The 24,189-nt window shown below is 39.9% G+C and overlaps 1 protein-coding gene across 1 annotated transcript in view; it reads left to right on the forward strand.

Moving 5' to 3' along the window:
- clstn2a (calsyntenin 2a) overlaps positions 1-24,189 on the forward strand; it is a 101,060-nt gene that overhangs the window by 55,734 nt on the left and 21,137 nt on the right. The window contains exons 3-6 of the mRNA XM_068340571.1: positions 17,847-18,042; positions 19,766-19,877; positions 20,629-20,725; positions 23,307-23,456. Of these exons, the coding sequence (XP_068196672.1) occupies positions 17,847-18,042; positions 19,766-19,877; positions 20,629-20,725; positions 23,307-23,456 (555 nt within the window). The remainder of the gene's footprint in view (positions 1-17,846; positions 18,043-19,765; positions 19,878-20,628; positions 20,726-23,306; positions 23,457-24,189) is intronic.

Here is a 24,189-nt window from a genome sequence, read left to right on the forward strand (position 1 = left end):
CTGTGAGGGTAAAAACGTGGTGATCAGGCTATGGTGCTTTCTCCATCTCTGCTCTTTCATCGATGAATAAAGGAGCTGCAGGTGTGTATTTGTGTTTCACATGCGCTTCATTCAAATGCATGCAAAATCCATAAATGTGTTCCTTTCCGGCAGCGTCATGTGGAGGCGTGAGCATGTTTAAATGCATTTATGACGTAACCTCTGTGAAGCAATAGAAAAATACTTCACGTTTCTCTGATTTGCTGCTTTGCTGCTGGTAACGCTGCTCCCTTCTTTCACCATCGCTCTGGTTAGCCCACCGTCTCTCAAGCCGGGGAGGAAGGGCTGCATCCACCCTGTGATTTCAAGTCATGACGGTTTTTTCTGTAATCCTTGTAACAAACAAACATACGCATAACATACAGACACAGTGGTAAGAAATAAACTAAGTGCTCAATAAGAAATGAGTGCTGAAGTAAGACACCTTCACTTTCATTATTTCTACCTTCAAGTGCATATTGAAGATCTTTATTACAAAGTTCTGTTTTAAAAATCCGCATGCCGTTTGTAAACTTTTTCAACCACGTCACAGAGCTAATACTGTCTCACATAGACAGCTGATAAACTCTACCTACAACAATTGTGAAAACGGCAAGAGGCAGCTTTTAGCTGCTGCTCTCCAAAATCAAGAACCAAAGGTTTTAAAGTAAGACGGCTCTGAGAAGCAAATGGGCTTCTGTTATCATCATAAACTTTACAGGTGAGTGCAGGAAAAAGTGTAACAAAGGGTGACATGACCGAGTAAACTGAAATGTTAGGGTACAGCAAGCTCAGCACTATACAAGATAAACTCTCATCCCAATGTACCGTATTAAAAGAAAAAAAAATTGCCTGGACTATACATTTGATGGAAAAAAAACAGGTTTCTTCCAGTTTTCATGGTTGTAATTTCCTTTAAATTCATCTGCAGTGATTTTTTTTTGTTCCTCATGTTGTCTGCAGATGAAGCCAGCCATTGTTTACTGGCGATGTCTGTGTTGTGGTTGGAGGAGACAGACATGAGGTGGTGGGAGGTGGAGAGTGAGTGATGAGAAGTGCTGCCTTTCATTTCTTTAAATAACAGCTGAAAGAACCCGCTTTTCATGGACAGAACTTGGTCCCATGGTCATGATGCGAGCTGAAATTTCTTAACGCAATGTGCAGTGAAGGGCAGCTGAAACTAATCCAGTAATAAATTCTAGTAACTTCTCTATGTTCTCTTTCTCGCTCCCTCTCTTAAAGCAGTTTGACGGGGCTTCAGGATCCTGACAGGCCAATTAGACAGAGATTTGCATATCCTCCTCACTCCATTTGCCTTGTTCATACAACCATAAAATAGGATTATATAGCTTTTGGACCTATGTATGTCACCCCAGACACACAGACCAATTTTATCCTCCATCATCTGACTGTCAGTCCACCCTCTGAACTTCACCTCATACCGTTTTTTGCTGACTGGTTTGAATCTTAGTTGTTCTGTCTGCGTTCTATAATTCCTGGTCTTCTCATCCATAAATGCCTGTCCTCTGCTTAATTACAGTAAATGGAATCTTCGCAAGTTGATATTGATGATGAATAATATGACAGGGGTTTATAATCATGTGCTATATGTCCGTCTGTCTGTTCATTTTAAGTTTTGTCTCACAAAATATACACCAAGCTGTTTCCATGGAAATGTACCGTAATTTTTAAGCTTAGTTTGAAGTTAGTCATCTTCATAGAATATATCCAAAGAAGTATCTAGTGCTGTAGGCTCACCAGATGTAAAGGAGGATGAATCAGATACTGCCGAGTTTGTTTCAGAATGTTCTGAAGGGCTGCTCACAAAGTTCATGAATCTTGACGCTCTCCAGGAGCTGATGGGCCGTTGTTGCGCTTTGACAACAGATTTAATTTAAGTAGTCAAATAAAACAACAATAAAAAGTTTAACTCCTACACTTTATTGAAAATCAAGGGTCTCATTCATACAATATGTGTTCATGTACCTTTTGGCTAAAATTCTAATGCTAACCAGCCAGTGCTAGGTAAATTCAAGTTCACAAGCAGGTTGGAGATTTTGTTACTTTTCAAAAATGTCACATCCCTGATTGTTAATCCTAATATACTGATAGTAAAATATTAAACAGTGAACATGCTTATTCTTACACTGATCTGTACTTCAAATTAATCCATATCCTTGTTTGGACTTGACTGATGCTCTGTTCATGGATCACTGACAAAACTCTGTCTCATGTCTAAAACTTTACAACACGTAACGTTTCAGCTAAAAGTTATGTTGATGGTTGCTCCCTTGCTATTCTTTGTTGTAATCTTCATTTAAGCGCCTCATCAAAATGCTCCCTCTTTACCACCAGTCAGTTGTTTGATCGCTGACGTTCAATAAATTAGATTTCATCCTCATGGTCCAATCTACTCCTAATTAAGTGCCTCAAACACACATATACCCTCCGAAAGTCAGAACGTGTGCTGCTGGACATGGGTCTCCAGGGTCAATTATAGCAGTGTAATGATTGTAATTGGCTAATTTTCAGCCCATTACCTATTTTATGTCTCATGCAGCGGGTTGTAATTTAGTGAAAGAGTAATGACCGGTCTGGCTCTGGTTGATTGATGATAGTCAGAGCAGGAAAACAGGAGCAGTATCATTAATAGTGTCTAGGAATGAGCTGTCATGTCACCAGACCCACACACAGCGACAGGGTGAGGGATGAGAGGACGGAGCCGCCCTTCATGCAGTCTCATGGCTGTGAGTTCAGATTATAGTGTGTTTATATTTATGGTAAAAATATGAAAGAATGCTACATGTCTCACAGGGATGGGTTCAGACGTCTGCACAAACTCTACAGTTTCATTTTAGTGTACCTGTCAACATCTGTAGGTTAAAGTTACAACCAGGAGACTTCCTCTACACCCACTGACATGTTCTATGGACTGAGATTCATCTTGATTTGACAGATGACATGGATCAATTTGTAAAAGGAAGAAATCCACACTTCATTCAACACTTTTCTTTACATGCATGCCAGAAACAATGGTTTACCCAGACATATCAAGTTGGACGGTAACCCTGTGACCCGTATGGGCCGATTCTACAACCCAGTTCCATGTGAATAAGCCTTGCGTAGGTTTTACTCTCCATTCAGATGTTCCTGCCAAAATAAAAGACATCTTGACAGCTTCTTGAGGCTCAAGGGCCTTCAAGAAATCTGCACAGATCATGAGCAAGGAGAGAATTTTATCTTGAGGAAAAAGTTGATCTCAATGCAGAATCCAGTGGTGACTTTACTTTTCATTATCAGTAAATGTTTGTGATGATGATTACAATGTCATTTGGCTGGTGTCACATCATCTAAAACAGTGCTGCTGTGGAAAGAAATTGCAGGGGAAACACAGTTTCAAAACCTTCAATCTTCAACCAAAAGTAAAAAAACAAGTAAACATCAGTCTGCACAGTGTTAGGGACAAACCTGAGGCCCCAGCTGTGCTCTGTCCTTGAATGCAAACAGAGAGGTGACAGAGGCAACTATTTTTGTCAAGACGAAGTTTCAATGAGGTCTTGAAAATGTTGGTGAATAGTTTAAAAAGAAGAATAAAAGAAAATGAACCATGCTAATGGGCTCTATATAGCATAAAGTCATTGTAACCAAGGCACGGTGTCTTGAGCTCAACAGCACTGCAGCTGCTGATCTAATTTATGATTTCCTGTAGTGTCATTAGTATTCTGTCACAGGTTTTTATTCAGCTTTATTCCCCGAGGATTTTTTTGTCACTGCTAATTGTGAGAGTAAGTGAGAATAAACGCAACGTGACAAAAAAGGGAAGTGAGGAAAACTCCCTCATCTGTGGTGTCCAATCTCCTGTGGTAAAAACGGATCAACACGCTCTGCTAGCATACCCTTCCTGCCCTTCTAAGCCCTTTTCTTGACTTTTTTCTGTCGTTTAACTGTTCAGCAGTGCTGTCTCTATGAGCTCACGATATTGTGAACTCATAGTCCACATGGATCAGATATTATGTCGTGACAGATTCTGGTCTGATGGGTAACAAAAAGAGATCTTTCCTTATCGTGCATCACACTTTGTTGGATTAATTCTCTGTCAGGGACTGAAACTTAATTAATTCCATAAAACAACGGCACCGTTCTCTAACCCTGTTGTACTCCTTCAGTTTACAAGTTGTCAGTTGGCTGATCAGTCAGTGCGTCAAGTTCAGACATGAGCTCAATCAGATATCAGATGTTTATTTAGACATACACATGTCGCTCCCCTTCTTTGTTTCCGTGGTAACCTCTATAGGAACTACGCCTATGGATGAATGAGCTTCATGTGCGGTGAATACGGTGCATTAATTTGTAGGACACATGCAGCAACCAGCACACAGTGTTTAATAAGTGCACAAGAACATACAAAATACAACTACAATTGACTGAAAAATGTTTTGTAATTGATGGTAATTTTGTATTTGTTGTGGTTCTTTTATGTTTTCCATTAATCATCTTGTAATATGGTTGGAGGTTCTTTTGAGTAGTTCTAGTTCTCCATCAACACTGGGTGCACAACAGGCCAGGCATAACAGATGTTAATTTAGTTTTACCATTGAGATCCTGTCAAAACAAAATAACTCAAAGTTTTAATTTTGACTGTAATATTCTGTATAATTAGTGCACAACACTTCATCTGAGTATTTTAAATGACACTTTTTTATTAACAACACATTGAGTCGTACGACCTTGGATCAGTTAGGTCATGTCATGAATAGCAAATTGAAGTCTAAATTCTATAAGATTCACAAGCTCCATCATCAGTTTAGGTTTGATTATACATTCTAATCAGTTTTAATTGGAGGTCATTTTGGACCAGGAACACAGAATTAGCTGAAAATGAACAGGACGGCTTGCGTCGCACTGTAATTTATGGTAACAAGTCTGCATAAATGAATGAAGCAGTTCCCTCTGAAAAAACACATTTCTTTTAGCTAAAGAATGATCAAACACGACAACAATGCTCACACGAGCTATTGCCTGTCGTGTATTATGACAAACACAAAGAGCATGCTGCGATCAATGAAAAATGACAGATTAGGTTGTTTGAACCTCCACGGCACATCGAATCTGCACTGCTCATTACCTCCTTTCTAGACGTTTCCTCTGAATTTACCTTCCTGATGAATGCTGCGTCATGCTGCCTCGCCGCCCAGCCCGCTGCCACCCGACTGACAGTTTAGCTGTTATTTTAATAAGTATGCATTATCAGGCAAAAGGTCTCCCGAAGCACTCAAATGCCACCTGTCAGATTTCATTGATGCCGTGTTCGCTATAAATAATGTTACTGTGCAATGTGTAAGAGATTTTATGGAAATTATTTTGCATGCTTGTGCTCATCACAAACAAAAACTTGGGGACTGAGTGAGACAGGAAGGAAAGAGTGACAAAAAAAGAATAAGATAAATGTGTTAATGAGGCATTCAGTGTCCGCTGACGTCATGATGAGATGAGGAATGCCTATTTCTGTTCGGGTGAAACTGCTTTGTGGCATTCATATCTACACCGCTGTGATAAGGAATGTAATTGAAAATAAGGCTGAACCACAAACAACTGTCATCCAATAAGAATACAACTTTTTTACATACAACAATTTTTTTGTGATTTGCAGTGACACACATTTTGTGTCTGAGCAGACAGAAGTTGTAGTCAGAGACACTGTGACATTTACGGCACTGCTGTACCTGGCAGCATGTGATTACCAATGTCACTTTGGAGAGCAGATGATGTGAGGTATGGAAAAGGTTGACAAGGAGAGCAGATTGAATCCATGCATGGCCAGGTGACGTCCTGTCACAGAGATACCGAGCTGTTTTTATCTTTCTCCTGAGTTTCAAAAAGGCTAATTCTAGGCCATCCCTTCTCCATCAAGGAGGTCATATTTTCGCACCCGCTCTGCTCTGCCTATCAGGCAGCATGATTACGCAAAAACTTGGTGGAATGGAGGAACACGTTTTATTTTTTAGGGGTGAAGAGACAAATTACTTTTGCAGAAACATAACCTCCTTCCAGGTTTTACAGAAGCCCGATTATCCAGACATTGACTGAAAGGAAGAAGCAGTGTTAGAAATGATAACACTGAACCGGAGAAGTAATTATTAGGAGTGAGTTTCACATTATTTCTAAAAGGTCACTTTCTAAAGCGCAAATTAATCTCATATCACAGAGAAGTACGTTAGAGCGGTGCAGGACATGTATGAGGACTGTAAGGCAGTGGTGAGGTGTGCTGTAGGTGTGACAGAGGAGTTCCAAGTGGAGGTTGGACTGCATCAGGGATCAGCTCTGAGACCCTTCTTGTTCGCTATGATGATGGACAGGCTGACAGACGAGGTTAGACAGGAATCTTCATGGACTATGATGTTTGCAGATGACATTGTGATCTGCAGTGAGAGCAGGGAACAGGTGGAGGAGAAGCTAGAGAGGTGGAGGTTTGTCCTGGAAAGGAGAAGAATGAATGTTAGCCACGGTAAGACAGAGTACATGTGTATGAATGAGAGGAACCCAAGAAGAAGAGTGAGGTTATAGGGAGAAGAAATCAAGAAGGTGGAGAATTTTAAGTACTCTGGGTCAACAGTCCAGAGCAACGGAGAGTGTGGAAAAGAGGTGAAGAAGCGTGTACAGTCAGGATGGAATGGGTGGAGAAAAGTGTCAGGTATGCTGTGTGATAGAAGAGTTTCAGCTAAAATGAAAGGAAAGGTGTACAAAACTGTGGTGAGACCAGCGATGTTGCCTAGGCATCAATGCCTAGAGCAGTGGTTCTTAACCTTTTTGGAGGTGCTGAACCCTGTTGGTTTCATATGCTCACTCACAGAACCCTTCTTTAGTAAAAAAATAAAAAAATAAATTCAAATTTAAGACATAAGTATATGTTTTACTGGTTAATAAATTGTGCATTAATGTCACCTTTTTCAAAGAACAAAACCAAGACAGTGCATGAACTCACATGAAATGACCTAACTACAAATCAGTGTGACTTCTGCTGTTGTTATTGAGAGACCAGTTCAGATATGCGTGGCTTCACCTTGACAAGTGCTACTGTTATGACATTTTCACAGCAAAGTCTTTCTGTTGTTTCCATGCAGCTTAAGGAAGTGCTCCTTTATTTTAGCCAACGACACAGTATTACACGAAACTAGAGTTGCTCAACTTGACATTGCAAATCATGCAGAATGCTGACTCCCATCACTTTCCATTATACAGTACTGTACATGTAAATTCACGTTGCACATATTCGTCCGACCACTTTCTTTCTTTGCTCAACATAGTTACTATGAATTAAAATATTAAGAAAGCAATCAGACAACGTACCATCGTGGCAGGCATACATCGACTACTGAGTGCGCAAAATCCCCCTGTAGCACAGGTAGGCTAATCGATGTAGTGTGATCACCTGCAGCCAGTGATGGCTAAGGGGGGCGTGTCCTCATGAATTAACACGATGTGTCAAACGTACACAGTGATTTGTGTATGTTTGGCAAAAACACCCAACACATCGTGTCGGGTGTTTTGTCTTGGCCCCTGTCTCCGCCGAACCCCTGAGACCGACTCACCGAACCCCAAGGGTTCGATCGAACCCATGTTAAGAACCCATGTCCTAGAGACAGTGTAACTGAGGAAAAGACAGGAGACAGAGCTGGAGGTAGCAGAGATGAAGATGCTGAGGTTCTCTTTGGTAGTGACCTGGATGGATAGGATCAGGAATGAGTACATCAGAGGGACAGCACATGTTAGAAGTTTTGGAGATAAAGTCAGAGAGGCCAGACTGAGATGGTTTGGACATGTCCAGAGGATAGTGAATATATTGGTAGAAGGATGCTGAGTTTTGAACTGCCAGGCAGGAGGCCTAGAGGAAGACCAAACAGGAGGTTTATGGATGTAGTGAAAGAGGACATGAAGGTAGTTGGTGTGAGAGAAGAAGATGCAGAAGACAGGGTTAGATGGAGGCAACTGATTCACTGTAGCAACCCCTGAAGGGAAAAGCCACAAGGAAAAGAAGAAGAAATTAATCCCACAACTCCAGACATCTCTGTGTGGGAAGATCCACATTGCTTTCATCAGACGAAGTTCGTTTCAAACCTACATGCAACTCTTCTGCGACACAGAGAGAGTAAATGAATGATTCTGAGGTAACGCCATATCCTGATCACTGGGTTTTTAGGTTGGATCTCCACCTCAAACGCTGCAGCCTCGAAGTCGAAGAGATGAAATATTTCCAGCTCACACACAAAAGTTCAATGTCGACGCTAGGAGCCGTCGTTAGGGATTCACAAAATTAGTCCAGTAGTTCATTGATTCTCAAACTGTGGTATGCATATCCCCGGGCGGGCATGGATATGTTTTTCTTCTTCTATTTTTATCACTGTGCACGTGCTTTTAACAAGAACGGCACAGGTGTTCTTGTCATTGCATGAATTTGTGTGCACAAACAAACTGATCTGTAGATGTGACAGTTGTCACTTAAGTATGAGTTACTTTTGAATATTGTGTGTGTGTATGATTCGGTGAAAATCATTTCAAAATGAAGTAAAATAAAAATAATGGTAAGTGTCTAAGGGATGGGGGGAAACAACAGTAAAACAACACCTGTGGCATGATGCCATAAAAGAGTTAATAATTCTTCTTTTTACGGCATCCTCTCCTTAAAAGACAACAACCAGGCACCTTCCTGACTAGCAGTTCAGGGGTCACATCCTGCTCAAGGGACCCCTACTATCACTCCAGTGATCCCATTGCTGCTGTTGTCTCCCTGAAAAAATAACTCAATGCATAGCAAGACACTTAAACAGAGATGTAAACATGTATATGGTCATGCTATGTAGTACAAAGAATAAAGGAATATAAAAGAGTAAATATGAGATAACTTATGAGCATACGGTATTCTTTTACATGCACCTGCAGAAGTGTTTCCAAAACTAGGTTATAATTACATGAAAAAGGAGGTCATGTGAAGAGAGAGTTGAGTTCAAGTGATTGCAAAGAGGAGATGAATCTCTCAATCTACTGGGTAAATTGAGTCTAGTCAGATGGAATGTTTCAATTTTCGGTGTTTGCACTACTTAAAATAATCCACAAATTAAGACAAAGGGAAACTCCTTGTGCCTCAGGTTGTGTGATGATCTATGGTAGTATGTAGTTAAAATAAATGCATTTAACGAAAATAAAAAAACAAGTTTAAATGTCTTTCAGGATTAACCAATTTCGAGCGTCATACATGAAGCTGCAATGGTTTTTTAGGGCAACTCACGACTATAAAGATTAAACAACATGGAGAGGATGAAGATGTGTTACTGAGGTCTTGTGGGAGACAATATATATCCTGTACAAAGACATCTATTGCAGTTTTGATTCTTAAAACCTGAATTTAGATGAGACTGATCCAGACCAGCATCTCAAAACAAGCCACCTTTGGTCTTTGCAGATCTGACAATCAACTGACCATCATCCCCAAAGCATAAAACTCCTGTCAAATAAGAAACCACCTGAGTGTCAGGTGTGACCCCGGAACCAAACCAACTGTCAGTCATGGCAACAACAGGTGACGGAGGACCAGGGAGGAGGGGGAGAAGGGAAAAAAAGTGTAGAAGCTGGTGTGGACCACTGGGGGGTGGGGAGCAAGTGGGTTGGTGCATTTGAGCCGCGATGATAACAGCAGAATAATTACCTACTGCTGCAAACTTTGTTGAAGGGTTACGGAAGTAACGAGGGAAGGTGAGGAGAAGGGAAAGCTGAGATCCTCTACAGTTTGTTAGTTCTATTTATGCTCACACTAGTTGTTCACATACTATAGTTATCTCTCCATACCCCCCCCCCCCCCGGCCCCCCTTCCATGTCCATCTTTGTGCAACTTCTTTCCTCTTTTCAGTCACTTCCTAGTCCACTCTTTGTATCTGTCTGTCCTCTGTACTAGATGTCTGTGGTATCTTCCTCAGTGCTTGTGAGTCCCGGCTTGTTTTTGATAGGCTTTCCTCTTTATTATTGTACAAAGTTTTCATTTAATGTCATGAAATTCGGAAGTTAAAAAGGTCTGTCTTTGTTGTTGTTTCTTGCTGTCTGCAAGAGCTGCACAAGACATTTAATCAATTCTGCCTCTGTTGATTGAGATTGTCATTTACCATTATCTGGTTGTACAAAAATGCACAAACCATCCTTAAATTACAAGTAACTTTAAAAGTTGCAAATTAAACTGGGCCACCAGTGGATCACATTAAGGCTCCTGGTGTTTTGTTTGTTTTGTTGTTTTTTATCATACCAAACTGTTGTCAAAATTCCTTCCTTCTCAGCATCAGAGTTTCATAACATCTTCACACATTTCAATGAACGGTCAACAGCGACAGTTCATGTTATGAATTGAAATCCCGCAATTCCACAGACTGCAATTAACACTAATTACATGACTTGACCACCAAACCTCCCAACAGAATGTCTTCTTTATTGGATAGGCCCCAGCCCAGCAGCCCTTGAATAGGGTGTGAACGAGTGTGTGTTTGGATGTGTTGGCGAACAGCCGGTCTTTGTGTGCTGTTGATTTGTCTCCCGGAGGTCAAGTGGACGGTGGGATGATTTCCCAGATGCAATTAAGAAGAGGCAAACTATCACAGGTAGCCTGCAGAAGACAGGGTTAGATGGAGGCAACTGATTCGCTGTGGCGACCCCTGAATGGAAAAGCCGAATAGAAGATTATTATTATTATTACATCCCGCTTCAAAGCGGCGATGTATTGCAATTGTCAGTGTTCGTGTGTTCGTCCGTCCGTTCGTCAACCAAATATCTTTGCAGATAGAAAGATGAACCAAAAAGCACATTAGCCGGGCGGCAAAGGGGATGAAAGTGAGATGATGACCTTCTGATCGATGCAGACATTATTGCGGATCAACCTTGCTTTTGTAGCACTCCTCTTTTTTGTGGTATAAACCACTGTAGTAATTCTTTAAACTGGGATTCAAACACCTGAATGTCAAGCAGAATCAAACCTACAGAAGCCACGGCTTACATTTACCGGCTTATCATCCAGTTACCTGGCTGCTGCTCCCTTTTACTTTGATTAAGATTAATAGTGGAATTTTCTTTGATTACGATTAATAACGTGTTTTCTTTAAATGCTTTCTGTCACACCTACAAATATCTCAGACAGATTCAGCGCTGTAAAGATAAGCTAATATCATCCGTGGCACTTTGCACTCACCTTGTTTTTGCAGAACACTGGAAGAACACTATAAAATATATCAATCAACTTTAGAAATATGAGCAAGATTTAGTCAGTGAGATCTCCTACATGATATATTTTTGATTCCTTGCTTAGTCCATGACAGGTCAAAGACAACCTCATTAACGCCAGCTGGACGAAGGGTTAGATGAGGACTTTGAACCCTCATTTCTGTTCATTATTCTTGTCTTCCTTTCTCTGTCAAAGCTACAAAAGACGCTTAGCAAACCTTATGAAGGCCACTCAGATCTCATTTTATTCTTGTACCATCCTGTCATTCACATCTCTCACATAGACTCAGTCGTCAGGCCCTGCTCTCATCGCCGTGGCTGTTGATTGATATCATCTGTTCACGTCATCTGGTCACATCTATTAACACACAGTCACACACCTTCAGTGTTGGCCCATCATCTTCCTGTTGTATTTCGAAATAGGATTATTTCTGCACCTCTGGTTCATTATGTTGCTCTGGTTTGCACACTCCACCTCCCAGCGCTGCCCCGTTTTCATAGATTTACTAACTTCATAATATCATCAGTGTCATTAGACTCATTAGCCACCAGCAGCAGCAGCATCTGAACTCCAGTTGGGGGGATTTATGTATAATATCCATATCTATCTATCTATCTATAGATAGGGCATGAATATGGGCATGAAAATTTTTTTCTGTATAATCAATCGTAATATTTTGATGAATAACATTATTAACCAACTACACATCATGTCTATTATATTCATATCTACTGAGCAGGGTGGATATGGATATAAAAAAACAACAACATTCAGTATAAATGTTGTTTACACTGGTTGTAAACCATTGTAAACAACATTTAATATCTACATAAGTGTTTCAAAAGTCTATTTTTGTTTTTGAAGCTTCCTTTGCTCAGTTTATTACTTTGAACTCCATGTATAAATATGTGTAAGCTTATGTATTGTGTGTGTTTGTATGCGTCTGACTGAGTGCGGTTAGGATTTATCTGTGGGTCAGCAGTGGGATGAAGTGTAATCCAGTCATTAATTAAATGAGAGGAACAAGGGAGACTGTGGCTCAATACTGAAGGAGGAGATGGAAAGAATCAAGGCTTAAATCTGGCAAACTGTATGCTTAGAGACACACTCTTAATTAAAAGCTTGTAACCACACACACACAAACACACATGCATACACAGCTCCTACTGCTGATGCTGTCATGTCTACAAGCAAACACACACAGATGGACAAAAAACAGGATTCGAATGATGAGATGAATTAGCGTGATTGATTTATTGTCTCTGAGGCTTATCAGAGTTCATTTCAGGTTGTCATCAATACTTTTGGAAGTCAGGCCTTAGAGTTTGCGCTTATGGGACGAGACTAAGTCTCACAATCTCGTTCCTGGTGGTGATGGTCATAGTGAATGTTTTCTTGTATCGGCCACTCATTAATGCGGGATTAAATTTTCACTCCTCTTCAATCCCTCATCCCAATTTAGTTCCTCTGATGCCATCCTGGGTCCTTTTATTGGAGAGCTGGACACATTCTTCTTATCCATGCTTATAATACGCAAATACCTCTCCTCCAACTCAGGGTGACTTCTGCAGCCCATCTAGTTTACATAATTGTCTTCTTGACATAAATAGGTAAAAAGACTCCAGTTAAAGAAAGAAATTTAAGTAACATCTTGACCTCGTTTGCCTCTTGACGCAACACGCCGATTCCTCCTTCAGTTTTAATGAGCATCTTGTTACAGTTAGCACTTATTATTTTCACATTCTTTGCTTTTGTCAGTCTTGCAATTCCAAGAAAATTATTTATGTCACCTACATATTTTTTTTAACTATCTTCACAGCTGATCATTAGCATCTTGGCCAATGTTTAAGTTTTCAGCTGTCTGTCTGTCCTTTGCACTCTTATAAACGCCTGGAATGCCTGTAGAAAAGGTCGAGAGATCGACCACAGTGTGTCAGTTTACTGGTAAACCCGTTGGACTTCAGTAACCGAAGGTCAAGGATACTGTGGCCTTACAAAAGATGACTCTGGCTTTATCTGAAGTTAGCTTCAAGACAAGTGTTACCTCCTTATTTAAAATCTGTTTAGTTTTCCACTGAAGTATATTTTTGCACATTACTTGTTTTTCTTAACTTCATATAAACACCCACACTCCAAGGTTTAAGACTTCCAGATATTTTTCTTTGTTACATGTAAAACAATACCCAAAATAAATTGACTTCACACACAAAAAATAACATAAACACAATCAATAAAAACTAATTTGATCAAATGATTAAATTAATTCATCCTGGATTCAAAACAAGTGTAAAACGCTGTGTTAAATAAAAGAGGAAAACAATTTTTTGGGATAAATTCTGAAGTTTGTGATGATAATTGAAAAAGATCTTGTTGAAAACATGTTAAGTAGATGTAGTATATGTTCACAGTACTAAAGTTTAAAATGTTTTGAAGCTCTGAGGGAGCAATATTTGATCATTTCGTGCAGTAGAGTACAGGTTTCCACTTTTATAAGTAATTTGACTGAGAGGTTAGAGATCTTTTGTAATTCGTTAAAAGCAGGGTATTCAGGAGGATTCATTACATTTTCACCAGGGTATTGTTATTATTATCACTGTTAATTCATTCACGATACACTGTTGATTCAATCAATTCAAATTTTTGCACTTGTCTTGGGTGACATTATGTTCCATCTCTGAGCAGATTATGTCTTTGTTTTTAATCATCTCATTCCTGCTGGTTTACGACGCATTCTTTGGGGGATAAATTAGGCTGTTTTTTTAGAGACTTATCTCTTTACTGCTCAGGGAAGATGACTATTTTTTTCATTTTTATGATATCTCCCTGAAGACTCTAAGAATTTCTGAGACTTAATTAATTATAACAGCAACTTAATCACATATCGCATATCATCTGTTGTAATTACTGATCATCTTTGCTTCATTATCTCTCCCTATTGAAATAAAGCTGTAATGGAATTTCAGTTGCAGAGACTTTTTACTTGTAGGCCTGTAGTTTCCTTCTCGCACCATCATGTCATTCACACCTTTTAGATGTGCCTAGTGTTCATTTCCTGGTATCACATTGCCAGTGTGACAATCGGCAGGTGGGATATCAGGTGTTGTCATCTGCTGGAAACAGGAATGTTCAATAGAACAGCAACCATAGCGACTTTTTAATTACGTTTTCTCATGATCTCAGGTTCTCTCTGGCGGTTAGCATACATCTGCTCTCTATATTTAATTAATTGACTTGTCACATCTGATGGAAATACAGTCACAATATCAATTAACCAAGAACTACTCTTTCAAACTATTTTCTGCATATATTTACAGCGGTTGTAAAAATCCTTTACATGACTGTTAAAGCTGATGGAGCTCCAGCATTTCCACTGGTCACATCCCTCAAATAGACACATGTACATATATAAATATTTAAATATAGAGTAGCGTCTCCTGAATCCCATATAACTAACGTACCACCACCAGTTTAACCTCCGTCTTCTTGGTAAAAAGTGCTTACCCGCCGAGCAATGCAATCTAGTTTGTTCATCATATCCATCTTGACATTTTTAACATGACATCATAACATCAAAAAAGGATAACATTGAAGGAGCTACATTTTTCCTTAGAATCTCTATCAGTTCAGGTTTGACTGAAAATTTTTATTACAGTATTTTCTGCACTATCAGGCGCACCTTCAATAATTTCTTTGTTTTATAATTTATTTAATATATAAGGCGCACCGGATTATAAGGCACACTTATACTTACTTAAAAACACTTACTTAAAACACACACACACACACACACACACACACACACACACACACACACACACACACACACACACACACACACACACACACACACACACACACACACACACACTTACTTAAAAAATAAGTAAAATTTGTTTGATAAACTGCAGCGGCTGTAGTTGCGCAATCCGTCCACTAGATAGAGCCGTGCTGCTCAGACAGTCGTGATTGCATTCATGACTTCCTGACTGCCTTTGAATGGCTCCTATTGTTATGTCAATAAGCCATTCTGAGCCTCATCAAGGAAACCTGATCACTTGATCACTTTGCCATCTGAGAAAGAAGTCAACATGCATATTAAAAACCTGACATTAAAAACTGGTTAAATTCATTACGAGTGCAGTCAGTGCGAACAGAGCGGCTTATTTCCTGATCTGAAGTTCGAAGTAGAAATTTAAGCTCCGACGTTCGTCTTCGTTTATTAATTAAATATTGTTTCGATCAATCGGTAGTCCAGTCGGAGGTGAGGTGCAGCTATTTGCTGCTGTGTGTCATAAACAATTTTTAACTAGTTTTTAATGTCAGGCTGCTAATTTACTGGCAAATATGACACTGTTTTACTCCTAGAACTGACTTTAATGTTGGTGTCTCACCGCCGTGAGATTCACTGCACGTCGCTGCAGACAGAATACACAAGCCTGAATGCGCCCCTGCGCCGCCCCCCCAGGGCTATCAATTACATTTGTAAATCAATTGCAGCACACCTGACACCTTTGTCTAGCAGTGACTCTGCTCTTGAAATTTCAGAAAAGGCTGGAAGTTCAGCTTTGAGGGTCTTTTATTCACCTTTATTCCAGTTTCTCTGTGTGTTTCCACAGACTAATAGAATGGACCGTCACTAGACTCCTGATGACAGCACAATGGCATTTTTTAGACCAATTAAGTTTAAAGTGGGTTATTTCTGATGCCAAATAGTTAGGAAATACCGCGATCAGTCAGTCAGTCAAACTTAATAGGATTGTTGAAAGTTCCTTATGTTTTGCTACTTAATCACCGGTGCTCCTACAGTCTACTCTACCGTCTATGAGCAGCTCACTCAGAGCTGGGACTTAGGTGACGCCCCTTGACTACCGTTGTTAGGGGGCATAGGCACGAGTGCCTCGTGAGGGTGCGCCTCTGGTGGCGGAGTGCGGCATGACTGGCGGTCAGACTGCCGGCTTTTTTTCAGCGATGTTTTTAACCAATATTAATATGAATATTAATCCATATATAAGACGCACCGGATTATAAGGCGCACTACGGGTTTATGAGAAAATTTTAGGCTTTTAGGTGCGCCTTATAGTGCGGAAAATACGGTAAATCTTTCTTATTCTCACTTTTCCACTTTATTCCCAATCTGCTTTGGCAACTGGTCGACTCCTCAAAAGTAAAAAAGAAAATCTATGATACTGGATTTGAATAAGACAAAGTATGTGTATCTGCGTGTATGTGTATGTGTGTGTGTGTGTGTGTGTGTGTGTGTGTGTGTGTGTGTGTGTGTGTGTGTGTGTGTGTGTGTGCGTGTCCACATTTTCTGACACGGTGGAAATCTCCATCATTACCATTAACATACGTACACCTTAGAACATCACGTCTCTCCTTTATCTTTCCTAACATTTTGCTGCAAAATATGATCCCAAAAAATAAATTTGCTGCAGCACATGGAGCGGAAAATGGTTTTGACCACCAGGTCAAGGTTTCTGTATTACGGATGCAACGGTGTATTGTAGTTACTGATGTTCTCAACACGGTTCCCCAGAGTGGCCCCATTTAAGACCTTATTTGGTAAGTTTTTGTGTGTGATGGTGCAGGCCGGATCAATGTTTATCACCTTTCTACCACATGGCTTCATGTTTATTATATGTTTATTATTAGTTTTCATCTATATGAGCCACATTCTAAGGCAGCAGTGGGTAACAATGAGGAGCAAATGCAAGGGATTGATGTCAAGGAAATTGCTTAGGGATCCAGCATTTAAATCCACTGGTTTGGAGCATTATTATTTCACCAAAAAGGGGATTTGAAAAGTTGAATTAGGTTAAGGGTACATGAATAGCTTTAATACTGTGCACATGATAGTACGAAAGCAGAAGTGGAAAAAAGAAAGTTTATTTTTGTGTTGTCAGTCTCATTTCGTCGTGGAAGCAGAAGCTTTTGTTTTTTTTCTCGCGTCCCACCGTGCTCCGACGGATATCAGCCCATGCTGCAGCATATTGTTCCTTGTACAGGGAGATTTTCCAAAATCCATCCACTGGAGCAAAAGATGAATGCTACAGATCAACATACACATACAAATAAGTGAAGCAAAAACAGTTCACTCATTTTGAACAGATTTAATTTTTCTGTTGGTGGGCGAGATATCACAATATTTTTTCTAGTCAGTAAACACAAGAACTGTTAGCTCATTTTTTTTGTGATCAACTCATGCTGACAGAAATCAGTGACCAACGGCGAGTCTGACAAACAGCGAAAAAAGGCCAGTTTTGGAGAATATTTTCTCTGCAGTCCAGTTTCTAACTGTCTCTCTTTTTAGTTTTTACAGTTAAGCATCAAATCTGTCTTCTCGGTCATGAACGAGACATGTAGGGCAAGATTTTCACTCTTTTGGGGAACTAATATTCCGAAACTTATCATATTTCTGTGGTTTCACTGTCATTTTTCAACCTCCCATTGTTCACCAAGAAGTCTGACAAATGCAGAAACCGTCCTCCCCATTTCATTAATGTGTTCATAATTATTGGCTCTTCTATAATTTTCTCTCTCTCGCCGCACTGTTTTGTATTTTCTGTCTTTTCAGGGGAGATTTGTGCCTTTAAGATCTTTGGTCAGGATGCTCCCTTCGAGGCAGTGGTTTTGAATCGCACATCAGGAGAAGGAGTACTGAGGGCCACCAGCCCTGTAGACTGTGAGACCCAGAAGGAGTATACCTTCATAATCCAGGCCTACGACTGTGGAGCCGGGCCAAGTGGGACTGATTGGAAGAAATCCCACAAGTGAGTCAACCTTTGCCAGCATGTTATTTAGCCAACATTAAAGTAGATTTAGTCAAACATGAGTGTCTCGAACCAATCTAATTTATTTTTACTACAGCAGGAGAGCAACGCTGACCTCCTGTCATCATGATACTGTTGAGATTTCAGTCAGGGATAATATCCTGTTTCCACACCAGTGATTTATTTCCCGTTGAACGGGGTTGGAGTTAGGGTTAGTTAGCTTTTCTTTTCACACCACTTTGTTGAAATCTTGCCTGGAGGAAGTGATTCTGATACAAAGACTAAAACTCAGTTGTTGAGCTGTTGAAATGGTTCTGTTCTGAAGTGGACATAAAACATGTTGTAGAAACAACCCCATCCCCCGCCCCACAGCCTTGTTTTTTCTTCAAGGAAATTTAAGGATGGTTATAATTCCATAGGAGACAAGCAGCTTCACAAATGAGTCACTAACATTTGACTGTGTGACTGTTTTTTTAACAGAAAGCTGTTTGTTTTGTTCCTGCAACTTCTCTTCTCTGATTGAAGACACCGTCTCTCCACCTCGACCTCCCTCTGAATCTATTGTCTATCTGGGAAAATCAGAATGATGAAGTACGCCGATGCCTTCTATAGACCTGTGTGTGTGCCAGCACCAGCTGGCGTGTCTCACAAAATTATCCACATCATCTGTCAGCTGGGGAAGAACCCAACCGTTGGGTGGAGATTATCTTTCTCAGAAAACATCGGTTATAAATTAACCAGTAGTTCTGCTCTCGAGATGTATAAATATCCCCGTATTGGGCCGTAAATATCAAGTGTGTGTTGCGAGACGATTTGACTGAGATTGGCACACTGGAGCGTGGACGGCAGTAGATAAAGCCCTCTGGTCCTCCAGTGTGAGACAAAACTCCAAGATAAGCATCTGTGGGCAAGAACAAGTGAGAAAAAATTAACAGCAAAGGCATCAGTGATGTATTTCTCTAGTGGATGATAAATGATGCTTTGTGTGTGTTTGTGTGTGTGTATGTGCTTCTCATTATCTCTACATGACATTCCAAATAGGCCTCATTAAGCTAATATCATTAATTAGCCAGATGTGTCTTGACAAATACATGGAGAGTTGTTGTCAGAGAAGGTCACTGGAGAAGTAAACTTCATGTTACATCTGAAATATTACCTCATTTAGATGCTTTGGTGCACTGATGCTATAAAAGCATCTAGTTAACACTTTCAGCCCCCCCAGTCCAGCAGCAGAGGTTGTTTATGCATATCAAACTAAGAGGGAGACACTCAAAGGAAAAGAGAAAGATCCATTTGAACCTTGAAAAACACATCTGGCTCTTGAAAAAAACGAACGTTTGTCAGACAAGCCTTTTCCACAAAGCTTGAATAGGCATTAAATATTAATGGAAGTCCATCTGACAATGAAAAAATACTCAAATCGATTTTATTCACTTCTGTTTTACAGACTTAAACCCCTAATTAATCTGTAAACAGATTTTTGAACTTTATTTTTCTTGCTCTTGTTTACCTTCATATAAATAAAGATATACATGGTTGAGTCATCTGCAAAAGTTTCTCTTTCCTCATCCTTCTCTTCCTCCATCCATCTGTTCTTTCATGGCATCCTCTCTTCTTTCTCTTCATCACTTCCTCTTTCTATTGTAAACTCTTGTACTTATTTTCCTGCTCTTCTCGCCTCATCCATCCTGGCTCTTGTGTTTTCATTGCTTCCTTCCCACAGGGCAGTGGTGCATGTCCAGGTGGATGACATCAATGAGTTCTGCCCCATGTTTCGGGAGTCCGTTTACAAGGCATCCATAACAGAGGGGAAGATTTACGACAGCATTTTGCAGGTATTTCTATGTTAATGTCAATTCTTCTGTGGTTTTCAGTGTGCCACACCTTTCCAACAGGTTGCAGATCTGGACTTATTTACTTTTATGCCAAGCCCAGTATGCATTTTTAGTATTAATGGATCCTTCAGAGATGTTGGTTTGCCCATTATGCTGGTAACAATCTGGTATCAATTCTACCTTAACTGGATTCTTTACATTTTACATGGTCCATGTCAGGTGAACTAGGGTCCAGAGAAGTTGTTTTTGTTTCTGGATGTAGTTGGATTATGGCGTGTGTCTCCCATGGTTGAGTCTTAACATCTTTGTTGATGCAGTTGTGTTTAAGTCAAAGGCTGCCTGAGGGATGGAATGTCACAGACATTCAGTGTTGGTTTTTGTCCTTGTCCCTTCTGTGCAGAGATTCCTGCAGATTGTCTGATTGTTTGATGATATTATGGACTCTAGACATGAACTCATCAAATGCCCTTCAGCTGCACATTCAGAAAAGTCCTTAATCTGTTTGGGTCTTTTCCCATGAAGATTGTCTGAGGCTTTCAGTGTCAGTGATGATACTGTCACCTGTAACCAATGAACCTCAGTCTGGTGTTTCTAAGGACTCCTCCCTTGTCCTAGTCTTGTACTGCCTCCGTTTCAAGTCATTTGGGATCTGTAGATTATGGATATTATCTACATACATGTGATGACAATGAAAAATTGTTATATTTGCCGGCGGAACAGTTGCTGAAGAATTATTGTTTAAATATTTTAGGTGGAAGCTTGGGACCAAGACTGTTCACCTCAGTACAGCCAGATCTGCAACTACGAAATTGTCACAGCGGGGACTCCGTTTGCCATCGACCGTAACGGTATGTGTGCTGAACATTATATTTTGTTTATCTGCAAACTACTTTGAAACTCTTTTTGTCTCAAAGTGCAATGGGTCCTCATCTTTATTTAGCTGGCAGAAGACTGACACTGATTTCTGTTTTAATTTAAAACTTCTTTGTGAAGCAGTTTTCATCGGTGCATACTGTAGCTGAAAGGTTCTAATCTTATGCTAACACTTATAGGCCATCTTCCCTTCATTTATTTTGTCTTTTCTTTTCACCACTCTGAGTTCAATGGTTGGGAGTGTTATATTTCAGTTTGAAAGTTGCTCTGAGAATCTCTACCTCAATGCATTGTCTGGAGTAATTTAGTTAAACAATTATAATATTCAGTAATGCATGAGGGATGATCAAGTAGAGCAGGAATTGGGCTGTACGTGTGGCTCCAAATCCAACGATTAAATAAATGGAGAATCCTAAGGCAGATACTGAGTGGAAATGATCATTTTCATTAGGAGAAATGTGCTGCAATTTACTTACAAATCAAATGGAACAACAAAAACAGAGCAAAAAACATTCTGCAAATATAGAAGCAACACACAAACCCTGATACCCTAACCTAACATCGACTGGATGTCAATGCAGTCAAGTTTCTCTGGGTTTTATGCCGAGTGTAATTCCGGAGAAATAACAAATCGGTTGCTGTTTTTAAATGAGAGTAAAAATTTAAAAAATTAATTTCTTTTTATGTCACCACTTTACCCAGTCAGTCTTTCTTCTACAAAAACAAACTCGTTCTCCCTCTCTCACTTGAATTCCATGCGTGGTGGGTGTGTGGAGGAGTCAACAATCACCTCTCTTTCTCCAGAACTGCCTACTTGAAAACTGAAATATCACCTTGGCTGCTGTTGAGAAGGTGGCAGATGGCTGATATCCAAATCCTAACTGTTATTTTTCATGCCAGCTGTGGATCAAACAGTCGCTGTCGGAGACTCTGTAGAAGCCATCTGACTCTCACCTCCTCACCTCTCTTCTTCTGACATTTCAAGCGCGCCTCTTTTTTTCTTTGCACTGCTGTGATGTGAACTGATTTCTCCTGTACTCACTACACCTCCTCTCTTTTGATCTCCCTTATTTTTCCTCTCCTCCTCTTCTCTCCTCTCATCTTCTCTCCCACCACAGTCAAATTGACACCCTTTCATCAAGCCCACCTCCGAGATGCAAACAACTTAAAATAGCTTCATTTGTCCTCATAGGTCCACAGATAGACTGCAAACATTGACACAACATTGACCTAAAGTCTGGGTTTTTTTTATGATGCACACAAAGAATGTGTGGATGTTTTCTCTTTTGTGTGGAGACCTTGCAGCTTTGTCAGTGTTTAGCTTAAACGTTGAGGCACAGCGTAGGATTGTTGGATGACTCTCCTGAGGTGTAATCCAATTCCTCCACACTTCCATATATTCCTTCATTCTGTTGTGTTAGTGGATGCAAAATGTGTAATTGTTTCACCTGCAAATAGAGTGGCACTGCACTCATCCAAAGAATATGGCATGTCTTTGATGAGCGTAGAGAAGAGCAGGGGCCTGAGGCTTCTCCCTAGGGGGCTCTCACTGTGAGCAGAGAAGGGAAAACTTCCATTAAGAACACCGACAGCTTCCTGTTGGAGAAATAACTTTTCCATCCATGTGATCTCTGTCTTATGAAACAGATAATTTTATCAGTAATACAGATTGAGTTCACTAATATCAACTGCAGAGCTGAAATCGTGCAATATAGCAGCAGCCATTGTTTTGTCAGTGTGAGATAACCATCTGCCAGTTGTCTCTGTCAGTGCTGTATAAAATATGACATAATGTGAACAAACTTAAACAAACCGTCCTCCTTTGGAATTTCTGTTGGCTGAAATTCAGGTAGACTTTGTTACTTAAATCAGTAAGTTATCCATGCTGCTGGACCCAGCCCTTTTCGTAACTTACCATCATTGACTGAAACAGTTTTTAATTCCATTTTCTTCTATTAAGAAAACATTCATCTTAAATGAAGGTATTGCATTATTTATTTATTTTTTTGGCTGACTTCATTCAAGCCAGAATTCTTCCACTCCTGTATTGTATTCCTTTTCTAGTTTCCTTTAAGCTTTACATTTTTATTTCTCATTATTCCGTATATTCATCACTTTTCATTGTCTGTTTCTGTTTCAAGTCTTTTTTACATATTCATTTAAAAGTTATCTGTCAATCTATTTTATCTCTTACAGTAGATTTTCTTACGGGAGATGCTGATCAACAACACAGAGAAAAAAAATCAGTAAAATAATTTGAGCTTTTCCAGTTCGTTTCATTCCAACACTTCATTTCACTCTGTTTTTCCAAGAATATAATTTTCACTAAGTGTTTTGCATGGTGATAAATGTTCATGAATATTTACTTCGCATAGGCCTAATAAACTGTGTCATTGCATCTGTGGATGTGATGATGAGAAGTCACGATTTTAATCACAATTAAAATTTGTTTTTTTCAATCCTAAAAAAACCCTCCAAAACATTTACAGCTTCATTTTAAAACCTCCTTAAGTAAGGTTACATCTCAGTTTATAAAGTTTCTGCTGCTTCCTGTAGGTAACATCAGAAACACAGAGCGGCTGAGACACGACAAGCAGCAGAGCTACCAGATTACGGTGACGGCCTTCGACTGTGGCCAGAAGAGAGCAAAGGAGGATGTGGCCATTCACATCGACGTCAAGCCCGTCTGCAAGCCTGGGTGGCAAGGTTCGACACACACTTTCAGGATGTCTTCATCCACTAAACAGTACAGATTTTGACTTAATGCTATTGGTTATAAAGTGCATCCTTATATTGTTTAAAGGTAAATAAGCAATGCCATCAAAATGGAAGCAGGTGGTTTTGGAGCACCTCAAGGGAATTCTCTCATTTTGGAACATACGTCTCTTGAGAAAATCAGACGACCTGAAAAAAAACCTCCAGACGAAAGTTTAGAGGAGTGGGGTTTTTTTCTCTTCTAAAATGTTAGCAGCTTGGCATTCCAGCCAGCCCATCTCCTGTCAGAGCTGACAGCACTGACAGCATCTCAGAAGTCAAGCTCACAATGAAATGAAGGAGGAAGATAAGAGGGGAGAGGGGGGAAACAAGAAAGAAAAAGACAAAGGAAGAGACCAAATGAACAGGCGTCTCTAGAGAAGAAAGTGAGAAATAGAGTAGAGCTGTGACCAGATCCGTTTTCTTATAAAGCTCTGAGATAAACTGAGCTGCGGATCAAAGAAAGCAACTTTTGTCTATATTGACAGGAAAATAAAGAGTGAAAGAGGCATTTAGTGCTCGTCTGGAAAGACGTTTTCATTTACTGTAAGCACCACAAACTCCCCATCTGTCTCTGGTTTGCTGTATAACAACGTCTGCAGAGTTACTATATGTGATTTCTGTTGTTATATTTATGTCAGTATGTAAATTATGTAATTTATACAATGTCTTTTGGCTGTGCCAT

Source organism: Antennarius striatus, chromosome 18 (genome assembly GCF_040054535.1).
Source record: "Antennarius striatus isolate MH-2024 chromosome 18, ASM4005453v1, whole genome shotgun sequence".
NCBI lineage: Eukaryota > Metazoa > Chordata > Actinopteri > Lophiiformes > Antennariidae > Antennarius > Antennarius striatus.